Source organism: Pleurodeles waltl, chromosome 1_1, assembly GCF_031143425.1.
Source record: "Pleurodeles waltl isolate 20211129_DDA chromosome 1_1, aPleWal1.hap1.20221129, whole genome shotgun sequence".
NCBI lineage: Eukaryota > Metazoa > Chordata > Amphibia > Caudata > Salamandridae > Pleurodeles > Pleurodeles waltl.
The window spans coordinates 851,144,911-851,170,259 of NC_090436.1; the positions used below are offsets into that span (position 1 = coordinate 851,144,911).

The following is a 25,349-nucleotide window of genomic DNA, read 5'->3' on the forward strand; positions in this document are numbered from 1 at the left end:
TGCCTTCTTTTTTTGCTTCTCTTCCCGTTTTCTGCTTGTCTGCCTCTGTTTGTGAATTTCAGCTAATTTCTTGCCCTCTGTTTGTGCCTTTCTGCCTGCTTCTTCCCTCTGCTTGTGCCTTTCTGGGTATTTTATGCTCATTTCTTGCCCTCTGTTTCTGCCTTTCTGCAAGTTTCTTGACCTCTGTTTCCGCCTCTCTGCCCATATTCTGCTTGTTCCTGTCCTCCGTTTCTGTCTTTCTGCTTGTTTCTGCCCTCTATTTCTGCCTTTCTGTCAGTTTCTTGTCCTCTGTTTATGTCTTTCAGTCATTTTTTGCATTTCTGCTCATTTCTGCCCTCTGTGCTTTTATGCTTGATTCTGTCCTTTGTTTCTGCCTTTCTGTCAGTTTTTTCCCTCTGTTTGTTCTGCTCTGTCCTGTTTCTGCTCATTTATGTCCTCTGTTTTTGACTTTCAGTTTGTTTCTCTCTGTTTGTGCCTTTTTGATGATTAGATCAGCGGTCGAAGTGGGAAATGAAAATGTGTACCAGTTAGTCTGCAAAAGTAAAGGATGCTTTGGAGCTGGTACTGGCTTACATTGAACTAATCACTCGAAGCTTTGTGGTGACAGAGATTTACTCTTTTGGAACGGTAGTGCAAACAGTTCACAACTGGGCCGTTAAGTGCTAAGTTGGTGACTTTGAAAGAGCTCTGATATTGTGGGGGGCATTATGTGCAGCCTAAAATGATTTGTCACTAAATGATGTCATTATCAGCATTGCATTATGTCAGAGCATTAATTAAAGGTGGGAGTGGGACTGATCATGACCATTAATAGAGTGGATCTGAGTATTATGTCAGGTGAGCAGTGGCTTTATCATTGATATGGCCATTAAATCTGGACATTTTCTACTGCTGTGAGGTACTCTGGGCTTTATCAATTATGTGAGATCATGGAACTCATAGCCCTGGGCTGTGAAGTCCGTGCTTTTAATTGTAATTGTATTTGTATATGACTTACTACACCTGGAATCGTTGAAGTGACAGTAATGTAAAAAACATTATGTACACTCTGGGTATTACTGAAATCTATATTTTGGAAGTACCATTTTAACTTAAACATTTTGAGTATTTTGTAGCAGTTTATCCTATACTGTGTGTAATGCAAGTTTAAAATAACAAATTTCATGTGCACAGTGCTTTCTATTACAGGCTGTGACCTCGTAGCACTAAAAATACACATGTCTCATTTCTCTACTGCACCAAGACTTAATTCTGTGGCCCACTGATTATACACAGACCTCTGCAGTGCATGAACTAATAGAGGTTTCATAATGGACTGCATTTCCCAATGAGTAACATCTTTCTTAATTTATTTATCATTTATTCTGCATGTTATTTTATATGTAGCTACTGAACGGTGAAATATATATATTTTTTAACCAGTCTTTTGACCCCTCCCCCAAGCTCACTGACCCCACCCCCTCTGCATGCAGCATCACAGGTCCATGCTTTTATTAAAGCACTTCCACCCCTGGGTAAATGCCCTTTTTGGGCTATCTGGGAAATCTGGGGAGGCCTCAAAGCCTTCCCCGCGGTCCCAGCTGGTTCCCGCCTCCTGCAGGAGCCGACACTGCTCTCACAGAGAAGGAGCTGCTAATGCACCCCTCCATTGAGTCATTACTGAAAGCTGGGGACCTAATCTGTTAATGTTATTTAATTTTCTAACAGGTCGTGGACCCCCTGAGAAGGCTTAGCGGACCCCCCCAGGGGTCCTCAGACCACAGGTTGGGAACCACTGATATAAAGGATTGACAGGAATTGCTGTGGCAGTGGTTCCAGCCAATATAAGAGATGTCCACTGGGGCACCAGAACCTGGACCACAGTTACTTGGTCAGGTCGCCCTTGCAGAGTAAATACTTTACTCTATGATCTAAATCAGTGATTTGTCCAGAATCACAGGCTATTGAGCTGACACCTGAATTAGAACCTAGTATACTAGTTCTAAAGTTGGCAGTTCTAACTATTATGCCACATCTGCTTCCCACGTAGAGCTATGAATTAAGTTCACTTACCAGAGTAATGGGGGTTCAAGTCTGGAGAGGTTTTCAATGAAGCAGGAATTTCTAAAATAAATTGCAATAAAATTAAAAAGTACATTGCACAGTCTCTTTCAGATAGGTCTTTGCAATTAAACTGTTTTTTAAAAAAAAATGGATATCAGTAATGGAAAACTTTGAACAGATGAAGTACGCACTGGCAACTTTGCATGGCCTTTTGAAACCTAAGCAAGAATTATGCATAGAAAATGTTATAATGCATTCATTCAAAAGGACCTTATGATTCACAGATGCCTAGAGGTGTACAATATACAAATAACTCTATGGGGGGTCATTCACAAAGGATTATCTACACACATGAGCAGTTTGCTTGTCTAAGATTACTGTTTCACTTTGTCGTAACCTTACTACTTTGGGCTCTTCACAAGATTTGAGTGCAAAGTCACTATAAAGTGTAGGCTTACATGATCCCACTCCCTGAAAAAGGGGAAGGAACCAGATTTATGAGAGTAAAGTTACTACTGCCTAAAAAGGGCCAGTAGTAGATCCAGCCCCACATATGTTCAACCACTGATACTGCGATATCCACCCATAAATATTATGGAAGTAGGGTCTCAAATTAGACCTCCGTAGGAAATAATGTGGAGCGGAGATCTCCCTATCGTAAGGTATAGGTATGAAGAACTTTCCCTTATACTTTATCATACAGAGACCTTTGTCCCAACTGTGGAGTCTCTCTTTGGTAAAGTATACGGAAAATGTGAAAAGTTAATTGAGCTTGGAAAAAATGAATACAAATATTTTAATGTTAAATATTATTTTAAATTAATTTTATATATTTATATTAAATGTAGAACAAAAGAAAAAATGCTATGTTTAAAATGTAAGTAATTTGTATGTTTCTAAAATTAATATTTTTTTAAAGAAATAATAAAAGTGTTACATTAAATCTTAAATTCAAAAAGGTTATTACAATATGTTAAATAACAAATATGTTTTATTTTTTAGATATTTTTACATTAAATGAAAATAATTTATATTCTTATCTATTTTAATTAATTTAATTTAACATTATTTCCTACGGGAGGCTATTTAAGTTCCTACCTCTATTGTATTCTGTGGGATGGTGTTGCAATAATTATTAACTATAGACATGCAGTTTGTGAATAGTTGTGAGTGTTATTCTTTTGTGGAAGGGTGTATATCTCTCCCTATACTCCATCCTAGCACCCCCCTAACCCCCCCTTACTCCTAACTAACCCTTCCATTTTAGTCATAAATAGTCCCCATTTTCCAGACATTTCCCCCATCCTTAACACATTTACGGCTATGACATCTAGTTATGTGAACAGAGGTGGAGTGTAAACCTCTGCACATAATAAAATAGTACAGGCAGAGGCGTAGGCCTCAACAAGTAATATGCAAATAGCATTTTGTAGTATGTGTGTAGTACTGTTATAGTACTACAAAACATACCAAAAAGTGCAGTTTGTGAATGGGCGCCCTTTGTGCTCAATATACTTAAAACATATGTGCATTTTGCTCCTAAAACCCTATGGATTTCATTAAAGTGAGCATCCCTTTGGGAGTGTCCTATGGAAATGTAATGCAGATTAGGGTTCTTTTCATCATTCTAGCCTAACATCTACACAAGCAAGTTTTATACTTGCTCACACCCAGGTAGTATTGAAAGTGTGGAAACGTGCACCAATGAGTTCTCTCTTTTAATCTTTCCGTACTAAGGATTGCATTATGTGTACATGGTGTTTTCAGGATGAAATTACCTAGTTAAAAAAATAAATGTCAAAATGTTTCCTTACCTTACACATGTATGGAGATCTCGAGTGTGGGCATAATGGCATTGCTTAATAGAAGGGTTGGTAAAATAGGTGAAATTCACCAATGTAGGTGACTATCATAGATGCACACGTTATGAAAACAATATATAATTTATGCATCGGTCCTGAACCTCGCTTGGCAGTCATAGCTTAGACCAATGCAAAGATGTAGCTTATGCTTCACATACATTGCAAATACTGTTCTGCAAAATGTATGAACTTGGAACACACTACTAAAGCATTGTCCCTGAATGCTGTCTGCAGCTCATGTATAGAGGTGAAAAATCATAATATGGTTGACCTTTGGATCTTCTCTTTCCCCACATATGCAGTGATAGGCAGGGATATCTGTTACATATGTCCATCAGTCTATCCATTGAAGAGATCCCTCCTCATACCAGTAGTGTCCATCACTGAGCACCAGATACGGTGTGCAAGCTGTCCACTGACATGCCCCAGACAAATGAGAGTTCCTCCATATCATAAATTTATTGTATGCAGCACATTTTAAAGTAAAAAAACAAATTTGCAAGACAGGATAGTAGAGAAGGTAAAGCTGAATAAAGGTAGCAGCGGAAGGTATTTGATTCCATAATACCATATATAGTGGCTACGGATCTGAGGGTTAGATGTAACAAAGCATTGGTTGGGAAGGTATTACTGATCTCTGAGTAGTTTTTGCGGTCCATCATCTTGTCATGATTGTAACCTGTTAGCGAATGAAGGTTTGACTCCAATGGTAACTGGATGAAACAATAAATTCAGAATGTGACCGGTATGCCAAGGGTTTCACATATCTTACTAGGCAGTTATTATTAGGCCTTTAAATAAGGGTCCTTTACCAAGCCTACATGGGTGGTATAAAATGTGCCACGCCAATGTCACTGGTGATGTTTTGTACTTAAACAGGTAAATAGAACACATAATTTCTTTCAGGTGACTCAGTGTTCAGAATTTCAAGTTGCTCAGGCCTCATTTAAAACTTGAATCCCAATCAGGCCTCTGGGAGGCTGGATACATTCTCCCACATGTCCCCCTCTGTTACTCAGTGTGAACAGTTTACAAGAATGGGTAGTGCTCTGGCAGGCCTTAAGCGAGGACCCCAGGAACCTGGTTTCCACCCACCATGTCACAAAGTGTCTGAATTGGGACCCAGAGGCATGATAAAGCCTCCCAAGCTTGCCTGGGAAAGAAATCTCTGACTGGGCCCAGGGTCAGAGCCCTGGAGAGTGCTGGGGGTGGTTGACCCCCAGCCCTGGGCTCAGTTACATGGCCTGTCGTCTCACTTGGAAAATGGGACAGGGACCTGCAGGCCCGGACATTGCCCCCTGCATGCTTAGGATAAGCATGTGACCAGGCCCTGGGTCAGACTTAAGGCTGGCCAAGGGGTTGGAATGCCACAGCCCTGGGCTCAGTTCCATGGCCTCCTTTGTCGCTTGGAGCTGGGACGAGGACTCACACGCCTGTGAAAGCCTCCCTGCTTGTCCCAGAGAAGAAGCCTTGACTGAGCCCTGGGTCAGAGCTATGGCTGGCCCTGGGTTGGAGTTCTCTGACCCTAGGTACTCTTATCCAGCCCCCTCTGTCACAAAGTACATGGGATGAGGTCATGCAGGATCAGGCAGGTCACCCCCACCTGTCCAAGTTCAGAAGCTGTATGAGTCTTTCCTCTGAGCCTTGCTTCCTGGAGAGCAGACAGAGATGCAAAGTTGATATCCTTGTGCAGGGCGGCCTGCTTGGGGCAGTTTAACCAGCATTGTTATGTGATCATGCTGGCCGATCCAGAAGGTTCATTTAACTGTCCAAGCCCAGCCATGGCTCCAGGAGGTATGCTGTCAGTGCCCCTTGTCTTCCCTACCTTGATGAGGTGGGAGCCACGTCTGCCCCAGGCCTGAAAACCCCGGGTGCCTGTTTGTGTGCTGCATGTGGCTGTCTGTGATGTCCCACAGCTGTCCATGTGTACCACTTTGAGAGCCCACTACTGCAGCTCAGAAGGTCCCCTACCTGCTGAGGGGAGCTGGTTTCCATGCTGGCCCCCGTGGGATTTGATCTCCAATGTGGGAAAAAGGTGTGCTGCCACGACCCATCTGTACAAAAGAGGGTCCCCCAATCTGGTGCCCATAGAACTTGTCCAGCCTCCTACTCTTTAGCATCTGACTACAACTTCAGATCAGACATCAAAAACAGATGAAATACAGCATATTACTAGCGGAATAAAATAATCTAACCAGGATTCCCTTAATAATAGCGAGTAAAGAGGGATGAGCCAAAAATGCAGGAAATGTGGATTACAGATGACGGATTTCACAGTGTCGCTCAGGGGACCCAACGTCCTCCTGGTCAAGGCTCACCCCTTGGATGATTTTAGACCAGTGGCAGCTCCTGATGTGCCAGGGTTAAGTCTTCTTGGAGCCAGGTTGCTTGGGAATGCAGCCCAAAGTGGGTGGTAAACTTCATCTAAAGCTAAATACGAGCTCTAGACCGACAGCCAACATATGGCATAAGGGAAAGTTGAAAAAGCGTTGAAAAGAGAGTACAGGAGAGCGTGAAATCATCAAGAGGTAAATGGGTGGGGTCCATGCAGTGAACATGGGGTTTGGTCGCCTGGGAGGGTGGATCCACTCTATGAGACCACATCCTGGGCACATCAGATCTCCATAGGGTGCATTTCCTTCATGGTGGTAAGCTATAACCTGCTCCAGGATGAGTGGGAAGATTTTGGGTGGCAAGTGGATCTCTGCTGTGGTGCAGAATGTTACAGCTTTCCCTCAGCAACTGACATGGTCCCTCTCTAGTTGTTCTAGGGCAGAGAAGGGGACAGGGCCCCCTGCTCCCAGTGCAACTGTCAACTGTGGCAGCCTGTGCCGGGTGGGGAGGCCCAGGCTGGTTGCAAGGTTTCTTTGGTGATGTCAGTTAACCCACCTTGAAACATGGAACAAGAGTCCAGCAAGGCTGACTTAATCCTTGTGGTGCAATGAAGGTGGGGGTCAACGTGTGTTGCTGCAAGTGTACTACAGGCCCGTCTTGCCTGCTCTGTCGAGGAGGTGGAGCATTAATGTGTGAGTTAGGAGTCAAAAGATGGTAAACTAAGCATGGACAAAGACATAGCCAGAGCAAAATGTGGTGGAGGTCCGTAGTATCCCTGATGTACAAATCGGTCTTTCAACCTGGATATAGGGGCAAAAGATTAATCAAACCATCTAGTAGCTGGTTTCCTCTGAAGTTTTCCTCAGGATAGCTGGCAATCTGAAACCTCAGTTTTATCTGATAAAGTGAATGATTAGAGGTTTTGGGGCAGTAACAATCTCAGCCTGTTCTCAAACCTTAAATGGGTAAACAGCCTAACTCATTGGCGTAGAGTAGGGCATCAAATGTGAATGCTTAGTGGGCCACTTTTGGTAAGCAGAACTGGTGCTGCAGAATATACAGAATGCAGGGTTAAGACATCAAATGGCAAAACTCATCAGACCCCAGAAAAAGTGTTGGTTGATACTGACAGCAGGCTGACAGTCATGGATGATACACAGTGACCAGTAAAAGAGGCACTGTTGTGCACATGGAAGCCTGGGGTGGGTGCCTGGCTGGAGCTGCCGCAGGTGCAGATCTTGGTGGTAGTAGCAAATATTCAATGAGAGTTTTGAAAGCCGAAGTGAAGAATGTTTCCATGTGAACAGCAGTTGAACATGAGTCAGTTGGTCCTAAGAGATTGGTGGGGGCTGTTCAGAAGGGATGGGTGATGGACTCCATTGCCCTCAGCTGATCAAAAGGGAGTCGGGTACAGATTCCCAAACCTGGAGTGGCAGAGATGGGAACCCAGTGCAGTAATGAAATGATCCTGGAGAAGCTTGCTAAAGCCCCAGGAAGAGTTTTCTTCTCTTTGTTAAGAGCAGGGCACACTGGAATGGGATTGCCCCAAGGGAAGGGCCTGAGCCTTGGAAAGACTTCCGTTTTCTGAGGCATCCTTTGAACTCTTGCAGGTCCTTGAAAATTTGGTGTAAATCTCATGCCGGACCATACCAGTGTCCACAGCAATTTTCCAAAGCATGTTGGAACAATGTATTAAGGGAACTCAGCATGTCAGATCCATAATTTTCAGATAAGGACTGGCTCTGTTGGGCTGGGGTGTGAAATGGGGTTGGGTACCTGCCATGGATGGATGAGGTGTCACCTTCCAGGGTGGCGGAGACTCAGGCAACAAACTAGACTCTTCTAGTGGATTGCCCCAACTTCAGAGGTCGCCTTTCCTTGTGCTCCTCCGTAGGGAGCAGGACCGGAGTTCTGCTTCACTCGGTAACTAGCAGCTGACTTGGAACTGGTGTGAACCACAAAGCATTGCAAAGGCCTGAGGTGGGTGCTGAAGCAATGTGTTTTCATTCCAGTGCTCTGAATATCAAAGTCAAGAAATTCAATGAAGTATTGGTGAACAGTGAGAGTAACTATGATTCTCTTAACCTCTTCTCAGTCATAGTGGTCTTTACCTCCAAGTGGCCCCACTTGTAAATATCTCTATACAACTATACTTATTGAGGAAAAGTCTATAGAGCTAGGCAAAACAAGGTTCTATCAAGGCCTTGATCATGATAGCGAGAAATGGTGAATCTAACAATCCCAAGTCCAGATGGGGTAATTCCTAGATATTGAAAACCCTGCCAAGATGGCAAAAGGAGGTGCTGTCTCTTCCACAAAATCATTAACCTTCTTACTGATTTTGTCAACTCTACACCTAGATCTAACAGCAGAATGAATAACAACAAATTAAATCACTGTATCACCATATTCACCCTCCGTACTAATGGACAATGAGAAAACATTAGACTCCAGTGAAAACAATAAATCTGTAGCCTTATCAGCTAGGAGTAACACAATTGCAATATGATCTGAAAAACTGCCAAATGATAAACCCAAAAGCAAGCAAAGTGATTTCACCAAAAAGTCAAACACTGGAAATATCCCAATGAAAAATTCAACTGTGGTTTGTGTGAAGAAGTAATGGGACCCTTCAAAGAACTTATAAATTCAGTCTTGGTTCCGCGTTTTGACAATAAAAACACAAAATAAATTGCAGAGAAAATCAGAGATAAAAGAGAAAAAAGAGAAAAACTTGCAAAGGATGTGCAGTAAGCATCCACCAATACTAAAAGTGACTCTACTGATGAACCTGAAACATCAGTGGAAATAACAAAAGAAAGGCATAAGGAGTTTATCAACATAATGATGAGTCGCACAATGTGTTATCAAAGTGTTTAAATCTAATCCCAAAGAAGGTACCAATAACAAGCTAAGCAAAATAAGCAATTGGAGCTCAATTGTAATTGGTACAGGATTCATGAAGATATTTACAAAAAGACTGACCAAAAGACTTACCTCTTTCATTAAATCGGGATACAAGACAAAACGGGCTTCATGAAAGTCAGAGGATGTCTCAAAAAACCTGACATTAGTACAGAACATGATAAAAGGGGCACAAAATAATAAACACTCTCTTGCAGTTCGGTTCATTGAGATTTCAAAAGCATTTGGGTCTGTCAGCCATGGTCACATTATGTGGAGACTCAAGATACAAACAGTCCATCATACATCAGAGATTTAATAAAAGACGTATACACAGACTTATCAACACATTTCAAGGGTAAGAAAAATAAATCTACACCAGAAATTACATTGAAATCTGGCGTAAAACAAGGAGACTCACTATCCCCACTGTTGTTTAATATTGCCATGGATTCGTTAACATGTGATTTTCAGAAGACTAGCAAGGGCTTTACATTTGGCTGAAATAGTCTTATTAAACAAATCACTGCTCTAGCCTGTTTTGTGACATAGCAGATCCAGAAGCACAAAGAAAAGAATAAGTTGTATACTGAAGATCATTGAAAATTCAGTAAAACAACGAGCCTAAAACTGAATGTGAAGAAGACACACAGATTTTTTATCTCACCCTAAAGATAAAATCCTTGTGAATAATTGCAAACCATGGCAATTTGAAAAACATAGCATTGAAAACACACATCCAGACTACAGTGAGAGATACCTTGGATTGAACTTTGATCCTCACACAGGTCATGCACAAAACAGCAAAATAAATGAGGGCCTTACAGGATGGACTCAAAAAATGACAGTTTACCACTCAAGCCCACACAAAAGGTTGACATATTATGTCAATACCTTGTTCCTAAGTTGTCATTTAAACTGGAAATGGCCAGCACAGAAGCAAAGACTCTTATTGAGTTAGACAAGACAATAAAGAAATATGTCAAACAATTCCTCCACCTACCTGCTTATACCTGTCATGGTATCTACTACTCACAAAGATGCAATCGGGGCTCAAGTACACCAATGCTGTGTGCAGTGCAATAGAAATCAACAAGATCAACTATCTATTATACCTCAGAGAAACTCCTGATTCCAAATGGAAACATCTCCCTGTTCAAGGAGATTGTATTAAATATCTAGAAAATAACCCAACCTCAAATGTCCTGATTACTAAGTGCATAAAACTGAAGAAAAACCAAAACATAGCTGAGGTGATGCTCAGAGTGAATGTCCTCTACACCAGAGAAAACATTTCCAGAGCAAGAGATCAGACATTTGCTAATTGCAGATATAGCAAAGATGTACGCGAAACAATTGCTTGTGTATCAGGTACATGTCCTAAACCAAAGGACATAATGATAAAGAGACGCAACAGAATTCTACAACTTCTCATTGATAGAGTGAAAAGATGTAGATGGATGACATATAGGGAACATCATATCAAAAATAGACAAGGTAAATTAAAACAAATCTGATGTGGTGTTCATCATAGATGGTACTGCTGTGATGATTGATGTTTCAATCTGATATGAATACTCACAAAATTCGCTTGCAAAAGCATTTGAATGTAAAGTAAGCTACTACCAGAATTTATCACAAGAAATAAAAAATCTCACAAACTGTTCCACTGAAAAAGTCATGGTTTCAATGTAGGATGTTGGTGTATTGGGCCTCAATGCAGTGATGTTGCTCTAGCTGACCTTTGATTACAAGTGTCTTTGCCACTCAAGAAGATTGTTTGCTTGACTACTTTAATGGACACTGTAAAAATGTGCCAAGTTTTCATGGACAACTAACTGACTAAAGTAACACTCAAATGTACACTGTATTGGATAACACATTTTTCTTCTCAATTAGAATTCTATTTTCAAAGTATGAGAGTTCTGCATGTGAATTCTGTTATAGTTACAATGTTTGGAGTTGAATCATTATATTAGAAACAGTTAAATGTTATTTCTTAGATTTATTATGATAATAGCTGTATGTGAAAAGTTTGGAATTGATTAGAAATAGTTTACATGTTTATTTTTTTTTATTATTATTATTATTATTATTATTATTATACTAGATATATTTGTGAATTTAGATGTAGATAATATATTTATATACATGCACAATAATGATATTAAATGTGTGTGTGAATTTAGGCTAGATTTCTCATAATTACATATATGTAATTAGGACAGGTTACATCAATGCTTGTTAATCATATGCTAATCATACCTTACTTTGCAAAAGACATTTGTATCCGGATAATCCAGATGTGTGGTAAAATATAGGCAATTTATATTGCTGAAGAGGTACTGGAGTGTTTGCTGTCTCTGTCCGATATGTGATTCTTATTCCTATGAGAACAACTTAAAGCATAGTTGTGCTCCTGAAAAATTGTTCTGTTGTTGGAAGCAAGGCCAATTTGACACTGATGTGCAGCAATATTAACCCAGAATAAGCCACTGCCAGGTGGTAAAGAATACTCAAATGCCTCATAATCTAAATAGTGATGCGCATGAATGGATGAATGAGACTTCCATTGTTCCTAGCTATTATCTAGTGAAGCCACAGCCAAGGGAACAGGCTTGGCACAATCAGCTGTGAAAGACTTGACTCTAATCTGGCACTGTGAAGAGACATAAGAGGTGTAGGATAAGGGGTAGGCCCTCAGGCTACTGGTGAGATACCACTGCTCTTATAATTTTTTCCTTACCAGGTGAGATGCAGGGCAAGCCCCTGTGGTGCTCTTGCTTCTGGGTCCAAATGCCTTGTGCCTGCCAGGCACATACCCGCTCCAGGGACAGTGGCAATTGGGGAGTTTGACTAGAATGGTACACCTTTAACCAATAATGCAAGCGTCACTTTTTTATCCTTCAATTTTAGTTCTTTCTATCATTGCGAAATAGAATTTACCAAGCGTTGGATTGTTTACCCACTAATGGTGAATGTGAGCTTGGTTTAGACTGTTATGAGACAGATTAGTTTTACCCTACTGATGATTTGATGTTGGAATAGTAGTCCTGCTCAGTATGGGAGGAACTGGAGGTTCAGACATTGGTGTATGTGCTTGGCTTAGCAGTCATTGGAGGTGAAGCTACCATCTGTGGGACTGTGACTAAATGCCTCTAAGTCAGAATCCCCCCTAAACAATAACAATACTACAGTGCTGAGGAGCCTTTTTGGCCTAGGATAGCCAGCCTCTGGGCCAGTGCACAGAGCCACTCACTTTGGGAGTGGGTAGAAGCTAGCCATCGCCCTTAGTGCACCACATGTTTGTGGGGCACCTGGTGCTAAATCATTTGTAAACAACTTGATTCTAGGTTAGGGTTTTGTGAGTAGCTGAGCAGTTACCTGACTATGATCAACTGAAAGTTATCCTATGATCCAAGCTTTTGTCTCAGACTGTTGGCATTTGAGCCTCACCTGTGGTCTCTCTGCCACCAAGCCAGTGGGAGGGACGTTGTGTAGGCTCATGGGAGGCTGCCTCCATCATCTGCAGTAAGTCACTGGGTCCTCCCAATCCCAGCCCTGCGCCTCCTGGTGCTGGGATGGGGGCCCAATCCCTCGCATGTCAGGGGGGTTACCAGATGGCCGGAGCAGGAATCAACAGTCATTTGGAGGCAGGAAGCCAGTCAGTGGCTTAAGGAAGGAGCCTCCTGAGCGCTAACCTCATTGTCAGCTGGAGTCTTGGCACTCTGGTCACCAGGTCAGCCTGAGCCAACTGGTCGCTGGACTGGCCAACCAGTTGACCAGCAAGTGGCTGGCTGACCAAGTGACAGGTTGGTGCCTGGCTAACCGGATGACCAGCAGGCTGGTTGGTGCAGCTAACTCAGACCTGTGTCTCCCCTCAGCTTCTTTAAGCCCCCCACTTTGACTGGGCTTAATAGCTGAGGACAAATCTCTTTCCAGGTAGGCCCAAGGGGAGAGGAGGATGGCTGGCAGTTTAATCTTCTTTAGCTCCCCAGGCTCAGGCACCAGGAAGGTGAAAGGCACTAATCCGGGCCACCCTTAACCGATTGGCTGAGGTGACAGTCCCTACCCAAGGAGCGGGGAGGATCATCCTGCCCCTTCAGGATGTAGAGTGGAGACAGACCCAAGTAGGTGCTGGGGCAGGGTATAATTGGACTAGGAAGGAGTATGGGGCTCCTGTGGGCTGAACAGCTCCTATAATCCCCCATGAGAGGTGGGTGAAGTCATGGGTTTTGCGTGGTCTCTGTAGGCCAAGGCACCAGGCTGGGCCACCAGCCTTACCACGGGACAGGGTGACGTTGGACGGCATAAGAGTCTAAGGGGTTCCTGCAGGCTGCACAGTTCTCACAATCCCCCCTTTGTGGGGCCAGTCCCTCCAGGGCAGTGGTGGCACCTCACTCACAAGGGTTTGCCAAGTTTCAAGATGTTCATCAGTTAGTTTGTCAGCTTTGTGTGGGCAAAAATGTCACCAGTGACTTTTCATTGTCAAAACTGGTCCCCTCAAAGGACGATTATGAGTCTGCCAATTCTGTTAACCACATTACCAGCTAAGTCTTCCTAATATGAATACACCGAAACATAGTTATCATTCAAAAAGTGGAAGCAGTCCGTATCTGGGGAGCACACAGTTACTCCATGGTCCTCTGTCACTTCCATCAATGCCTTCCTCAAATTGTACCCCTCATCCTTTCTTTATAGGATAAGATGTCCAGACGTCAGGAACACTGGAAACATAAATAGAGAGACAGTAGTCTGCTGTCCTGTATGTGTTTCAACTTCTTCATTAGAAAATGTGTGTAGTTAGGTTCACAGGTGAGATACAGTGAATGCATCCTATGTACAACTCAATCCACAGTGTTCATTAACCAGAGTCTAAAATCTGTCCTTTCACTTTGGTGTGCCAGATATTAGGGGGCATATTTATACTTTGTTTGCGCTGAATTAGAGTCATTTTATTAATGCAAATTCAGCTTAAACTTAACTCCATATTTATATTTTGATGCTAGACCAGCCTAGAGTCAAAACATTGGAGTTAATGTCATTCTTTGGATGCGTGAATCCACCTTGCGTCAATAAGATGCAAGATAGACGTTCCCATCCAAAAAATGACTCAACGGCCCTAGCACCTTATTTATCCTCGTGTGCAAAAAAGGTGCACGGGGGAGGTGGGCCTAAATAATGGTGCTAAGCCTGTTTAGTGCCCTTATGTAACGCCTGGGTCAGGGCAGACATTAGGGGACCAGTGGACCCATTTCCATTATCAAACACCATAGAAAGAGCCCACAGGTGCCCACCCCAGGCCTCAGGAACACCTCCACCCACGCCAGAGGGAAACCAGAAGATGGGGGGACCCCATCCCAGGTACGTAAGGTAAGTAGAGGTAAATACTTAAAAAAAATTGTTAAAGTGCCAATGGGAGCCCTGAAATGGGCCCCCTTCATGGCACTGGGTGCAATGGCCATGCCCAGGGGACCCTAGTCCACTGTGCTGGCCATTGGGGTGGTGGACATGACTCCTGTTTTTATAAGACAGGACTCATGTGGTATGGTTGGTTTTGCGTCAGGAAATGACGCTAGGCTGGTCAAAAGCATTTTTTTTGCCTCTAACCAGTCTAGTGTCATTTTTTTGGTGTAAAACCCCCTTCCTCCATACTGCCACCCCCACCGGCTAATGTCATTTTCCCAGACACTAGCCCACCCGGCTTGCGGAAATCCATAAATTTGGCGCCTGGCTGGCGCTTTAGAATGACGCAAGCCAGCGCTATACTTTTTGACGCAAGGCTGCATTTGCGCACGTTTGCATCAAAAAGTATAAATATGGGCCTTAAGGTGATTGTTTTGCTCCTATATGACAGTCACCAATGGAAGCACAACATGGAATATCCTTTGCAGAACATATTTTTCAACTTTGTGAGGTGTATTTTGTGAAATTTGTGTGTGGGAGACGGTGCATGTGACAAAGTCTATTACCAGGTTGTGCTTTTTGTATCTCTGTATGTGCCCATAACCTCACAGGGTGTGGAGGTCCACTTGCAGTACAGATGTGGAAAGTATGATTTGTTTTACGTTTCTCACTTTTGTTGAAACACATGAGATGACTTCTTGAACTATTTCATATGTCTATAAATAGTTTGTGTTTTGTAGTATTGAATTACAAAGTGCCAGACAAAAAGGTTTGTCCTGCCCTTCACTCTACAAATAACACCTAGGGCCATATTAAGTTGTGTTCCCTAGGGGTACAACAGACATGTGTCCAATTGCTGTGCCCCTGGGGCACACTGATATTAAGGAAGAGGCTGCAGATGCTTGAAGTGCCAGTTCTGTCGTATAGAGCCTGCCAGGGCTACATGTGCACCTGTATGATCTGAGGATTCTGTTCCCTTATTTGCATGGGAACATGGCCTCATGAAAGTAGGGGAATAATATGCCTTTGTGCCTGTGCCATATCATAAAAAATGGTACAGATGCAAAGGAGCAGCTATAGGGACCATTGACTGGGTGCTACAAAGAGGCAGCGCACAGTCAATGTGCCCCCTGAGGTTGCCCCTTGAAACAGGAGGAAGTGGTCCAATAGCCCTGCACATAGGTTCAATCACTCACTGCACCCGTCTGTGTAGTAATTGCACACATTGCAATAATGTGATTATTGGAAACACAGTAACTAATCCTCTCAAAATAGATTGGAACAGCAAAAACGTTGTTTGAAGTGCTCTTCTGGCTTGTTATATGGGGGGATAGCAAAAAGGGAATTTAAGATTCAGATCACAGACCACAAAAGAAACATCCACATTTGTCAAAGTAAATCCAGTATAGCCACTCACTGCTTACAATAAGAATGAAACATAAGCCAACTTCAGTTTCAAACCTTGGAAATCAGAAAATATAGTCCAGATAGGAACAATAAAAAATGACTACATAGAGAGATCGCATTGGCAAATACTGGATATTTTACATCCGATTGCATGAATTAAAGACTGGAAGTGTGCTGTTTTCTTTAAGAATTACACCATGGGGATGTATGTATGTTATATTTTTGTTCAATAGGTCTTTTGAATGCCCATTATCCAGTGGATGTTTTTTCGAACTAATCTCAGGGGACGTGGGGCAAGTCTATTATTTGAATTAATTAAGCGCTCGGCATCAGTTATTATATAATTCATTATGATGTGCTATGCTGGAGTTAATTTCATGTTTTTGTTTTGTTATATGTACCAAGTTAATAATTATGGAATATGATGAGGTATGTATGTCTTACTTTTGAATCAGATAATTGGCTTGCTTACATATTATTGACCCCCTGTTACTTGTATGCATGAAATGTCATTTAGAAACATGTTTCAGAATGCCACCCGTTTTAAGATACATTTTAGCAGACACATTTTTTCGGTTCACTTTGGATTATAAATACTGATTCTTTAGTGATCATTATTTTCACTCAGTCTACTTGGCACATTAAATGATGTTGTCATTATTCACATTGGATTAGTATATTTTTCTCACAATGATTTTCATTGTGGTGAGTTTTGTTTACTTCCGGCTATCCATCCACATCTGCGATAATACATTTAAAAATCAGTGGTATTGAGCACGTCTCTGATAGTGTTCGGAGCATGGGGGATTACTGACGAAAGGTAGTTTCACAGTTTGCTCTGTTATTTCAATACTGGCCACAGTCACATCGTTTTTGGCAAATTTTCGAGGTGTGTAGAAATTGTGTGTTCATAATCACAACGTGAATGCTCAGTCACTTTACTGGGTATTTTTTTCCACTTGTACATTATTATTGTATTTTTTGGTAGCCCTACTTTTTCTCTTGTTGTCTTTTATGTTTTTTCATGGTTTGGTACAAACAACTGTAGTTGTTACACATGGGGTACCTTATAAGCACATCGTTCAGTTAATAATAGTCATTGATCGAGGTAAGCGACGCTTAAAACCACCAATAGGTGACATGGGCGTCATCTATCTGAAGTGCATTACCTTATTTAGATGATGTCTTTTTGTGTTAGTTGGCCCCTGACAAAGGGTCACAATGACCCGAAATGCACTGGGCATTGAAAATCCTTGCAATAAAAGCCTTGATTTCTAATGGATGTGATTGAATGTTATGTGTCTTTTGGAAGTGAGATCTGGGATAGCAATGAAAGAAATGCAAAAATTTTAATTGAGCATTAAAAGCCTGATGATTTAATGATTAGATGAACTGCAGTTTAATTTTGATCAAAACTGATTTAGGGGGTCATTCTGACCCTGGCGGTCCTTGACCGCCATGGCGGAGGGCGGCGGAAGCACCGCCAACAGGCTGGCGGTGCTTCCTGGGCGATTCTGACGCGGCGGTAAAGCCGCGGTCAGAAAAGGGGAGCCGGCGGTTTCCCGCCGGTTTCCCGCTGGCTCAGGGAATCCGCCATGGCGGCGCTGCTTGCAGCACCGCCATGGGGATTCCGACCGCCTTCCCGCCAGCCTGTTTCTGGTGGTGTCCACCGCCAGAACCAGGATGGCGGGAACGGGTGCCGTGGGGCCCCTGGGGGCCCCTGCCCTGCCCATGCCACTGGCATGGGCAGTGCAGGGGCCCCCTAACAGGGCCCCACAAAGATTTTCACTGTCTGCTTTGCAGACAGTGAAAATCGCGACGGGTGCCACTGCATCCGTCGCACCCCTGGAACTCCGCCGGCTCCATTCCGAGCCGGCTTCATTGTTGAAGGGGCTTTCCCGCTGGGCCGGCCGGCGGTCTACTGGCGGTCACCCGCCGGCCCAGCGGGAAAGCCGGAATGGCTGCCGCGGTCTTTTGACCGCGGAGCGGTCTTTCGGCGGGAACCGCTTGGCGGGCGGCGACCGCCGACCGCCACAGTCAGAATGACCGCCTTAGTCTTGTTTGGCAATTGCTGCACAGTGCGCCCTGGGACTGGTGAGCAAACGTTTACAACCAGCTATATTTATGCTTCAGTCTGCATCCTGAGGACAGAGAATGCTCCAAGACAACACACCAGGCAACAATAAGAGTTTTTATTATTTATACTTTTTAAAATTGGGTCCACCAGATGTAGGATTTCTACTTTTAGAAAGATGCCATTTATTGCCTATACGAATTGTGCATCTCTATCAGTCTCTTGGGTCACGACTGTAATGGCTCTTCTGTGGTGTAATGTGTATTCTGCCAAGACAGGGAACAAAAGGATCTTGGGTGTGGGGGAAAGGGTGTTCCTCTCCTAAGCAGGATGAGCTGAGTTTCAAAGGTTAGCATGAGGGCTGTGGTCAACCCCATCCTGACTTCTGCAGCTGCCTACTCTGTCACTGGAAAATACAACCCAGACCTGGTCCTACCTGTCCTTTGTTACTCTAGGTAATATGAAGCCACACCCAGGAGAAGGGGCAAAACTCACCAAAACCAGTTTTGGGGTAGACATAGAGAGGAACCCCTGCACATAGGCTGGCGCTAGTCATAAAAGTGGTAACCTCAGAACCTCTCATCAGAACACTCCTGGCCCTTTGGAAGATTCAGAAGAAAAACTGCTTTGCTGTCTGAAGAAGGAAGACTGGACGTGCTTGCCTTGAACCCAGGATACCCCAAAGTAACTCTTAGGGTTAGTTGGCTGACCTACTCTTTGAGCTACATTGACATAACAAACGTCAAGAGGCCTTCCCTGTGACTGCTCCACTGACCAGCATCAACTGGACCTGCCTGTGCCCAGATGCTGGCCTCTGCTGGATTTAGTCCTGAACACTAAGAGAGCCTTGGCCTCTTGGCTGGTATCAGAGTGTGCTTTGCCTATTTCAAAACTGAAAGGACGGACCTACAGGTGAAAACCCAGAAGGGCTTTTGGCAACTGTGAATAGGCTCTTCATGAGCCAATGGCTGTTCACGCCTCCCACCAAAGCGAAGCTCATTTGTCGACCTTATCTTCATGCCAACAGTGACAACCTGCGTCACCCGCCAAAGTGAATTTCCAGCAGTGACCTGCTCTTCATGCCGACGACGATCTCCTCACTGCTTCCACCAATATGGAGCTCTGGCTGAGGCTCCTTGCATGGACCTGGACTATGTGAGAAGGTAAATTCTTTACCAGGATGAACCTGCTTCATGCATTTAACCAGCACTCCATCACGGTTGGCCTGAGCTTGTGACTTTGACCAAGTCCAGCATTTATAACTCTGCTCCTACACAATGGATTTTTGTGATTTTGTTGTCATTTTATTTATGAAAATAGTCTCAACTTTTCTAAATTGGAATTAATCTTGTGTTGTGTTTTTACCTGATTACTATTTGGGGGCTGCCTCAATACGGCCTCTAAATTAAGCCTGACTGTTTTTATGCCAAGCTACCAGAAGGATAAGCACAGCTTTATTTAGTGACTTTTGTGGATCACTCTGACAAGGACTGTGTTTATTAGCTGAGTGGGTCTTACACCCCTCTCAACTATTAATCACATTCTTACACTGTTACTTTGCTGAACATTGGTTATATTGTTCAGAGGATGTTGGAAGGTACAAACCATCTTTGAAACTTGAATTATGCCTATTTTGGGTTCTAAAGCTTAGCTAAGTTAGCTAAGAGAAATGTATATTAATATAAAGAAAGCATTACAATATAACTACAAGGTTGCAGTATTTGTTGCTATTCACACTTCTGATAAACATTGCTGCCACTATTTTGTTAAGTTTCATAATAGTTATGATTCACATTGTATGTACTGAAATAGGTTTTTGATTTAAAAATAAATCTTTAAAATATATTCTTGATTTCCAAATGTTCTTGGGTGGGTCTTTTCTGTGAAGAAAGAACGTTTGGGTTCCACTACCTTTTCCTGTAATATTTCACAGGATTATTGTTGACATAGAACAGATCTTACTCAAGTAGTGGGTTATAGGGTGGTTGCAGTCCATCTGGACTTTTTGTCTTTGGTTGGCACATTGTCAAAGTCCTTGGTGCCAGGGGATCTAGAAAGCCTATTACTCGGCCAAGTTTTGAAAATAAAATCCAGAAAAAGCATCAACTGTGGAAGGAGGGACATACATTTGAAACTAGAACATGATTAGTAAGTGGCCTCTCACCCCACCCCACGGAAGGCATGAAAAAATGAAATCCAGACTAACAACTGGTGAGAGCATGACTAGTAAGTTGCCTCTCACCCCCCACCCAGAAGGCATGAAGAAATGAAACAAAAATCAACATAGCAAACCTACTGGTGGACCTTAGCTTAATGGCACCTCACAGGCTCATTAGGCAAAAACAACAAGGTTCTGCTTTCAAAAACAAAAATGTAGTATCTAATCACATTGTCACATAAAAAGATGCTACGGTCAAGAGTAAGCAAACAACTCTATCATTCACCTTCAAATATCTATGGAAATAAAAAGGCTAAGCTGGAGCCATGGAAAACAAGGCTCCTCTATGAAAGGCTGTATCAGCATATTCATTCTTTGATTTCCTGCTCCAAGTGGGTATATCTATTGATAGAGGTAGTAAGGGTTTCTTCATTAATCAATTATTTTTATCACAGCTATGGATTAAGATATCCGGCATAGGAAATCTATCAAGCAACTTTGCTCTACTCTCCTCAATATAGAATTGGGGGCAGGAAAATGCAGGAAAAATAACTATGAGCACTAGAAGAGTGATTAGGTATTTGAAACTGAAAAATGCATCACAATTCTTATACAAATACTACTAAATACTAAGTGGCAAAATACAACATTAGCAGTAGAAAACACACTCTCCCACTGACTGCAAAGAGACAGAAAAAGTTAAACTTACTGTCTGCTCCAGTTGAATCACCTGACCTGTTAAAAAGAGTACATTTTAGAAGATTAATGCTGATTTTTCACAGTCAACAGTTGTGCATTCCAGTAATGACATATTATAAATATGAAACAAAAACAGAAGACCAACTTAGTAACATAAAAAAAACAAAGACTACTCCACCTTCATAGATAAGTCATAAGCATTTCAAATCCCACGTGAGATTGTGCCTGCAGTGATCATGGCCAAACTTTGTGAGAAAGGGTAAACTTCCAGTTCAGTTAAGAAATTATCAACCTATGTGGATTTGTCACCAACGAAACATCAAGTTTCTTTAAAAATGTTGGTTTTGCTGCTTAAAAGTATAACTTCCTGGTCAAAATGGGTGAATTGCTGTTAGACCTGACAGCCTTAGGGTGCTCACCCCCAAACATTTTGCCTGCTTGCCGCACATTTTGTTGATTTCTTTTTGTTGCCTTAGTACTCAGAGCACTTTACCTCGGCTGACCAGTACTAATGTGCATGTGCTCTCTCACCAAAACATGGCTTGATTGGTATATAAGTAATTGGGCATATTTAATGTACTTATAAGCTCCTTGTACAATGCACTAAATGTGCCCAGGGCCTATAAATTCAATACAACTAGTGGCCCTGCAGCACTGCTTGTGCCACCCACTTAAGTAGTACTTTAAAACATATTCCCAGGCCTGCCATTTCAGCCTGAATGCAGTATTGGGCTGCCATGTCAACTTAGCATTTCAAATTCCATGCAAAGCCTTAAACTCCCCTTTTATTACATATAAGTTACCATTAAGGTAGTCTCTTAGGGAGCCCATAGGGCAGGGTGCTTTGTAAATAAAAGGCAAGACATATACCTCTCTGTTTTACATGTCCTGGTAGTGAAAAACTCTCAAATTCATTTTTCACTACTGCGAGGTCTACCTCTCCCATGGGATAACACTGCGGATTCCTTATTACTTTTAATAAGCTGTAATTCCTGATTGGGAAGGGGTAGACCTATCATTTTTAGTACCTTGGGAAATGTAAAGATAAATCCTCTTTAATGGTAAAGTCAGTTTTATTGTTACAATTTTGAAATGCCACTTTTTGAAAGTTGGCTTTTTTCTGCTCTTAGCCCTGTGTGCCTACAGCCTGTCTCTATTACACATCTGGGGTGGAGGGTGACAGCTGAGCTTGTGCATTCTCTCTAGACAGCCACACACAAAGGGAGCTTAGGTGTGACTGATGTGCCATCAACATCCTGATCGGCCATCCTGGGCAGGATGGTAGGGAGGAGCTGGGCCCAGCCTCACACTTACACGTGAATAGGCTATGCCCTGCCCTATCACAAACAACAGCTTAACCCCCTGTTGTGAGTCTGGAGCCAAGGCAGGAAGGGAGGGCCTCTGTGCACTTCAAAGCCCTTTGTTGAAGTCTCCCCTACTTCAAAGGCACCACTATGTGTAAGAATTGGACTTCTGATCCAAACCAACTCAGTACACTTCTGGACCTCTGGATACTCTGCTAGGAAAAAGGACTGCTGTGCTGCAACAGGGACTGCTACTCTGCTCAACTGTTGCTCTGTGCTGACCTGCTGCCTGCTGCCTGCTGCCCTCCTCGCCTGGGTGAGAAGGACTGGGCCCACAACACCTGACCCCCATCCTTTGCAGGTGATGAGCTGAATAAGACACCCCCCCACCCTTTCAGGCATACTGAAAGCGTTGCAAGAAACAAGGGCCTCAATAAAGCATGAAGAGCACTTGATGGCGGTACACTTGAACTTAGTGAGGGAGGACCGCGCAAAGTCACTGATTGTGTCATGCAAATGGAACAGTAGATCACTGAAATAACAACAAATTTGAGCAACACAAAATGACTGATCAGAGACCTACTGTGCACAATGAAGCAACTGTAAGCCTGAGCAGAAGATGCACACAGGAATAATGTGCATTAGGTGGTTCTGCCAGAATGTGAAGAGGGTGAAAGTTTGTAACTCTACCTCGAGAAATGGATACTCGAACGCTTACTGCACACCTACCTCAACAGCCACATCTCCTCCCACCAACAATCCAGGCACCTACTCTACATTCTCTTACATCCCTCCAAAAGCATAGAACAACTTCCCTCTCTACTTCAAGGCCTCATCATCTCTTCTTGAATTCCACAAGAAGCTGAAAACCTGCCTGTTCAATTAACCAACATACCATAGGTAAGGTTAGACACATGCAACTACTCAGCACCAGGATAATCTTGATGGGGAGAAAGAGCTTTGAGGATACACATAACATAACAACGCTGGCATCCTGAAGGTCTGTCGCAATCTTTTTTAATAAAGAGAGGCACCAGGATGCTGTCATACACCTGTCACAAGGGACCCCGCCAAAAACTCATTGCACCTTCTTGGCTACAGGGGCCAGTGACATGCTGTTGCAAACAGCACAACTTAGCGGAGAACTTCACATGAGACAGGCACGGCTCATGCTTTTTCCCAACTATATGCAGCAGGTACAAAAACTATGATTTTCTTTTGAGACAGTGAAGAGAAGATGAAGGGAACAAAATGTGAAGAACATGATGATTACTCAGTTATACTTAAAATCCTTCATGACGGTGGGGTATATTTCTTCATGGAGCCTACCCAGATGTGGGAATGGCTGGACTCACAAAGCGGCACAGTGCCATGAAGGAGCAAACAGTCATTAAAACGCCACAACACTCTGGAGAATAAAACACTTGGAACCGAGAACCCTCCACAAAGTCAAACTGCTTGAATGATAACAACACTCCCAAATTACCAACATGTGCTGACACACACAAATAGTTAAGCAAATACAGGCCTGGATTAGATTTCAGCAGAGGGGTTAGATCGAGATCTTAATCCCATACGAAACAATGTGATTTAGATTTCGGCAGACGGGATATCTGTCACCGCTGTGATGGAGTAACCCCTCTGTCGAAGGCTCAATCAGGCCCAATGTCTTATAATGGTCCGAACGGTGGGAGGAAGAAGAAAGACATGACACCGCTGCACTGAGAACTGCGGTGGTGCACGTTTACTCCCCTCTCACACAACAGGGACCCATCTTTATTAGTGAGATCTTGTACTGGGCCCCACACACCTTGGATAGGCGGGTCAGTGTAAGGATGAACATTACTCAACTTGTAACAAGGCTCAATTTTGCATGTTGATATAACAATCTAAAAATATTTGTGTTACTAATATTTAGCATGCTGCTACTATTACGATTTGTTTGTTGCTGTTGTCACCAATCGCATCAGTATCTTCAAGGGGGAGAGGGAAACACTCCTTGCATCTTTGAAGTAGAGGCTTGGGCATTAATAGATGTGCTGGCATGCAGTAGTTTGACACACAAGACATGGGCAGATGTACACAAGGTGACGTAGCACAGCATAACAGTGGGTATTGCACAAGGGGCATGGGCTGACAATACAACTATACAAGCAAGTCCTTAGTCCATGAATGTAATTAAATTGTTATCTTCAAACTCTGAGAACTTAATAGTTACTCAAAACGGGAAAGGGTACGTGCATATCTGCGTAGGCACAGCATACAAATGCACTGCTTGTGGGCATTAGCGGTTTGCGGGCTGCGAAAGGGGTGGGGTAGGGAGGCACGGGAGGGGGTGGAGGGGCATGGGAGGGAATAAACATTCAATTTAATAAAAAAAAAATCATTTACCTCCTCCGCCACTCCTCTGTCCCTCGACACTCCTCGCTGCAGGCACAGGCTCCCAGCCTGCCCTGCGCCAATCCTGATGCTGCTCAGAGCAGCGTCAGGATTGACTGGGAGCGCCCAGCCAGGGTGCTCCCAGGCAGACTGGGAGCCTGTGCAGGCTCTCTCCAGCCCAGCAATGCTGTTACTGGGCTGCAGAGAGCCTACAGCGCATGTGTGTTTGGCCTGCCCGAGATGGCCAGCCAAACACACATGCACTGTGAAGGGGGTGTGCTGAGCACTCCTCTTCAATGCACGTCATCCTGTGGCCCTGCCCCTTTCAAAGAAAACAATAATAAACATAGTTTATTAATGTTTTCTTTAAAAGGTTTTGAAGCTGCTAGCGAGGGGGGCGACGCTCCTCCGCCCAAACGGAGGAGCCACCACTGCTTGGGGGTGACATACCTATTGCCATTGAAAGCCACAAAGCTAACATGTAAATGAAGAGGGCACTTCCACCACATGAACTACAGTACACATGTGAGAGGGGATGGCATATGGCTAGCGCCAGGCACACCGTTTATAACAACCACAATACTGATGGATAAGGAGGGTCATTAGCTCATTACGAGGTCAGTTAAACATCAGGGAGCTCATGCTGGTAAGCATATATGCACCAACCAAATGACGATGCCTTCTTCCCACATCTTAGAACAGCATTAACACCCTGTATGGGCAGCCCACTGATATGTATGGGAGATGGGAACTGCATACTCAATGGGACAAGCAATTGT

At 43.3% G+C, this 25,349-nt stretch overlaps 1 protein-coding gene across 1 annotated transcript in view; it reads right to left on the reverse strand.

Moving 5' to 3' along the window:
• The window catches only part of TRPM6 (transient receptor potential cation channel subfamily M member 6), a 1,083,502-nt gene that overhangs the window by 141,076 nt on the left and 917,077 nt on the right, over positions 1-25,349 (reverse strand). The window contains exons 31-32 of the mRNA XM_069229129.1: positions 20,898-20,923; positions 2,053-2,103 (exon numbers count right to left, since the gene is read on the reverse strand). Of these exons, the coding sequence (XP_069085230.1) occupies positions 2,053-2,103; positions 20,898-20,923 (77 nt within the window). The remainder of the gene's footprint in view (positions 1-2,052; positions 2,104-20,897; positions 20,924-25,349) is intronic.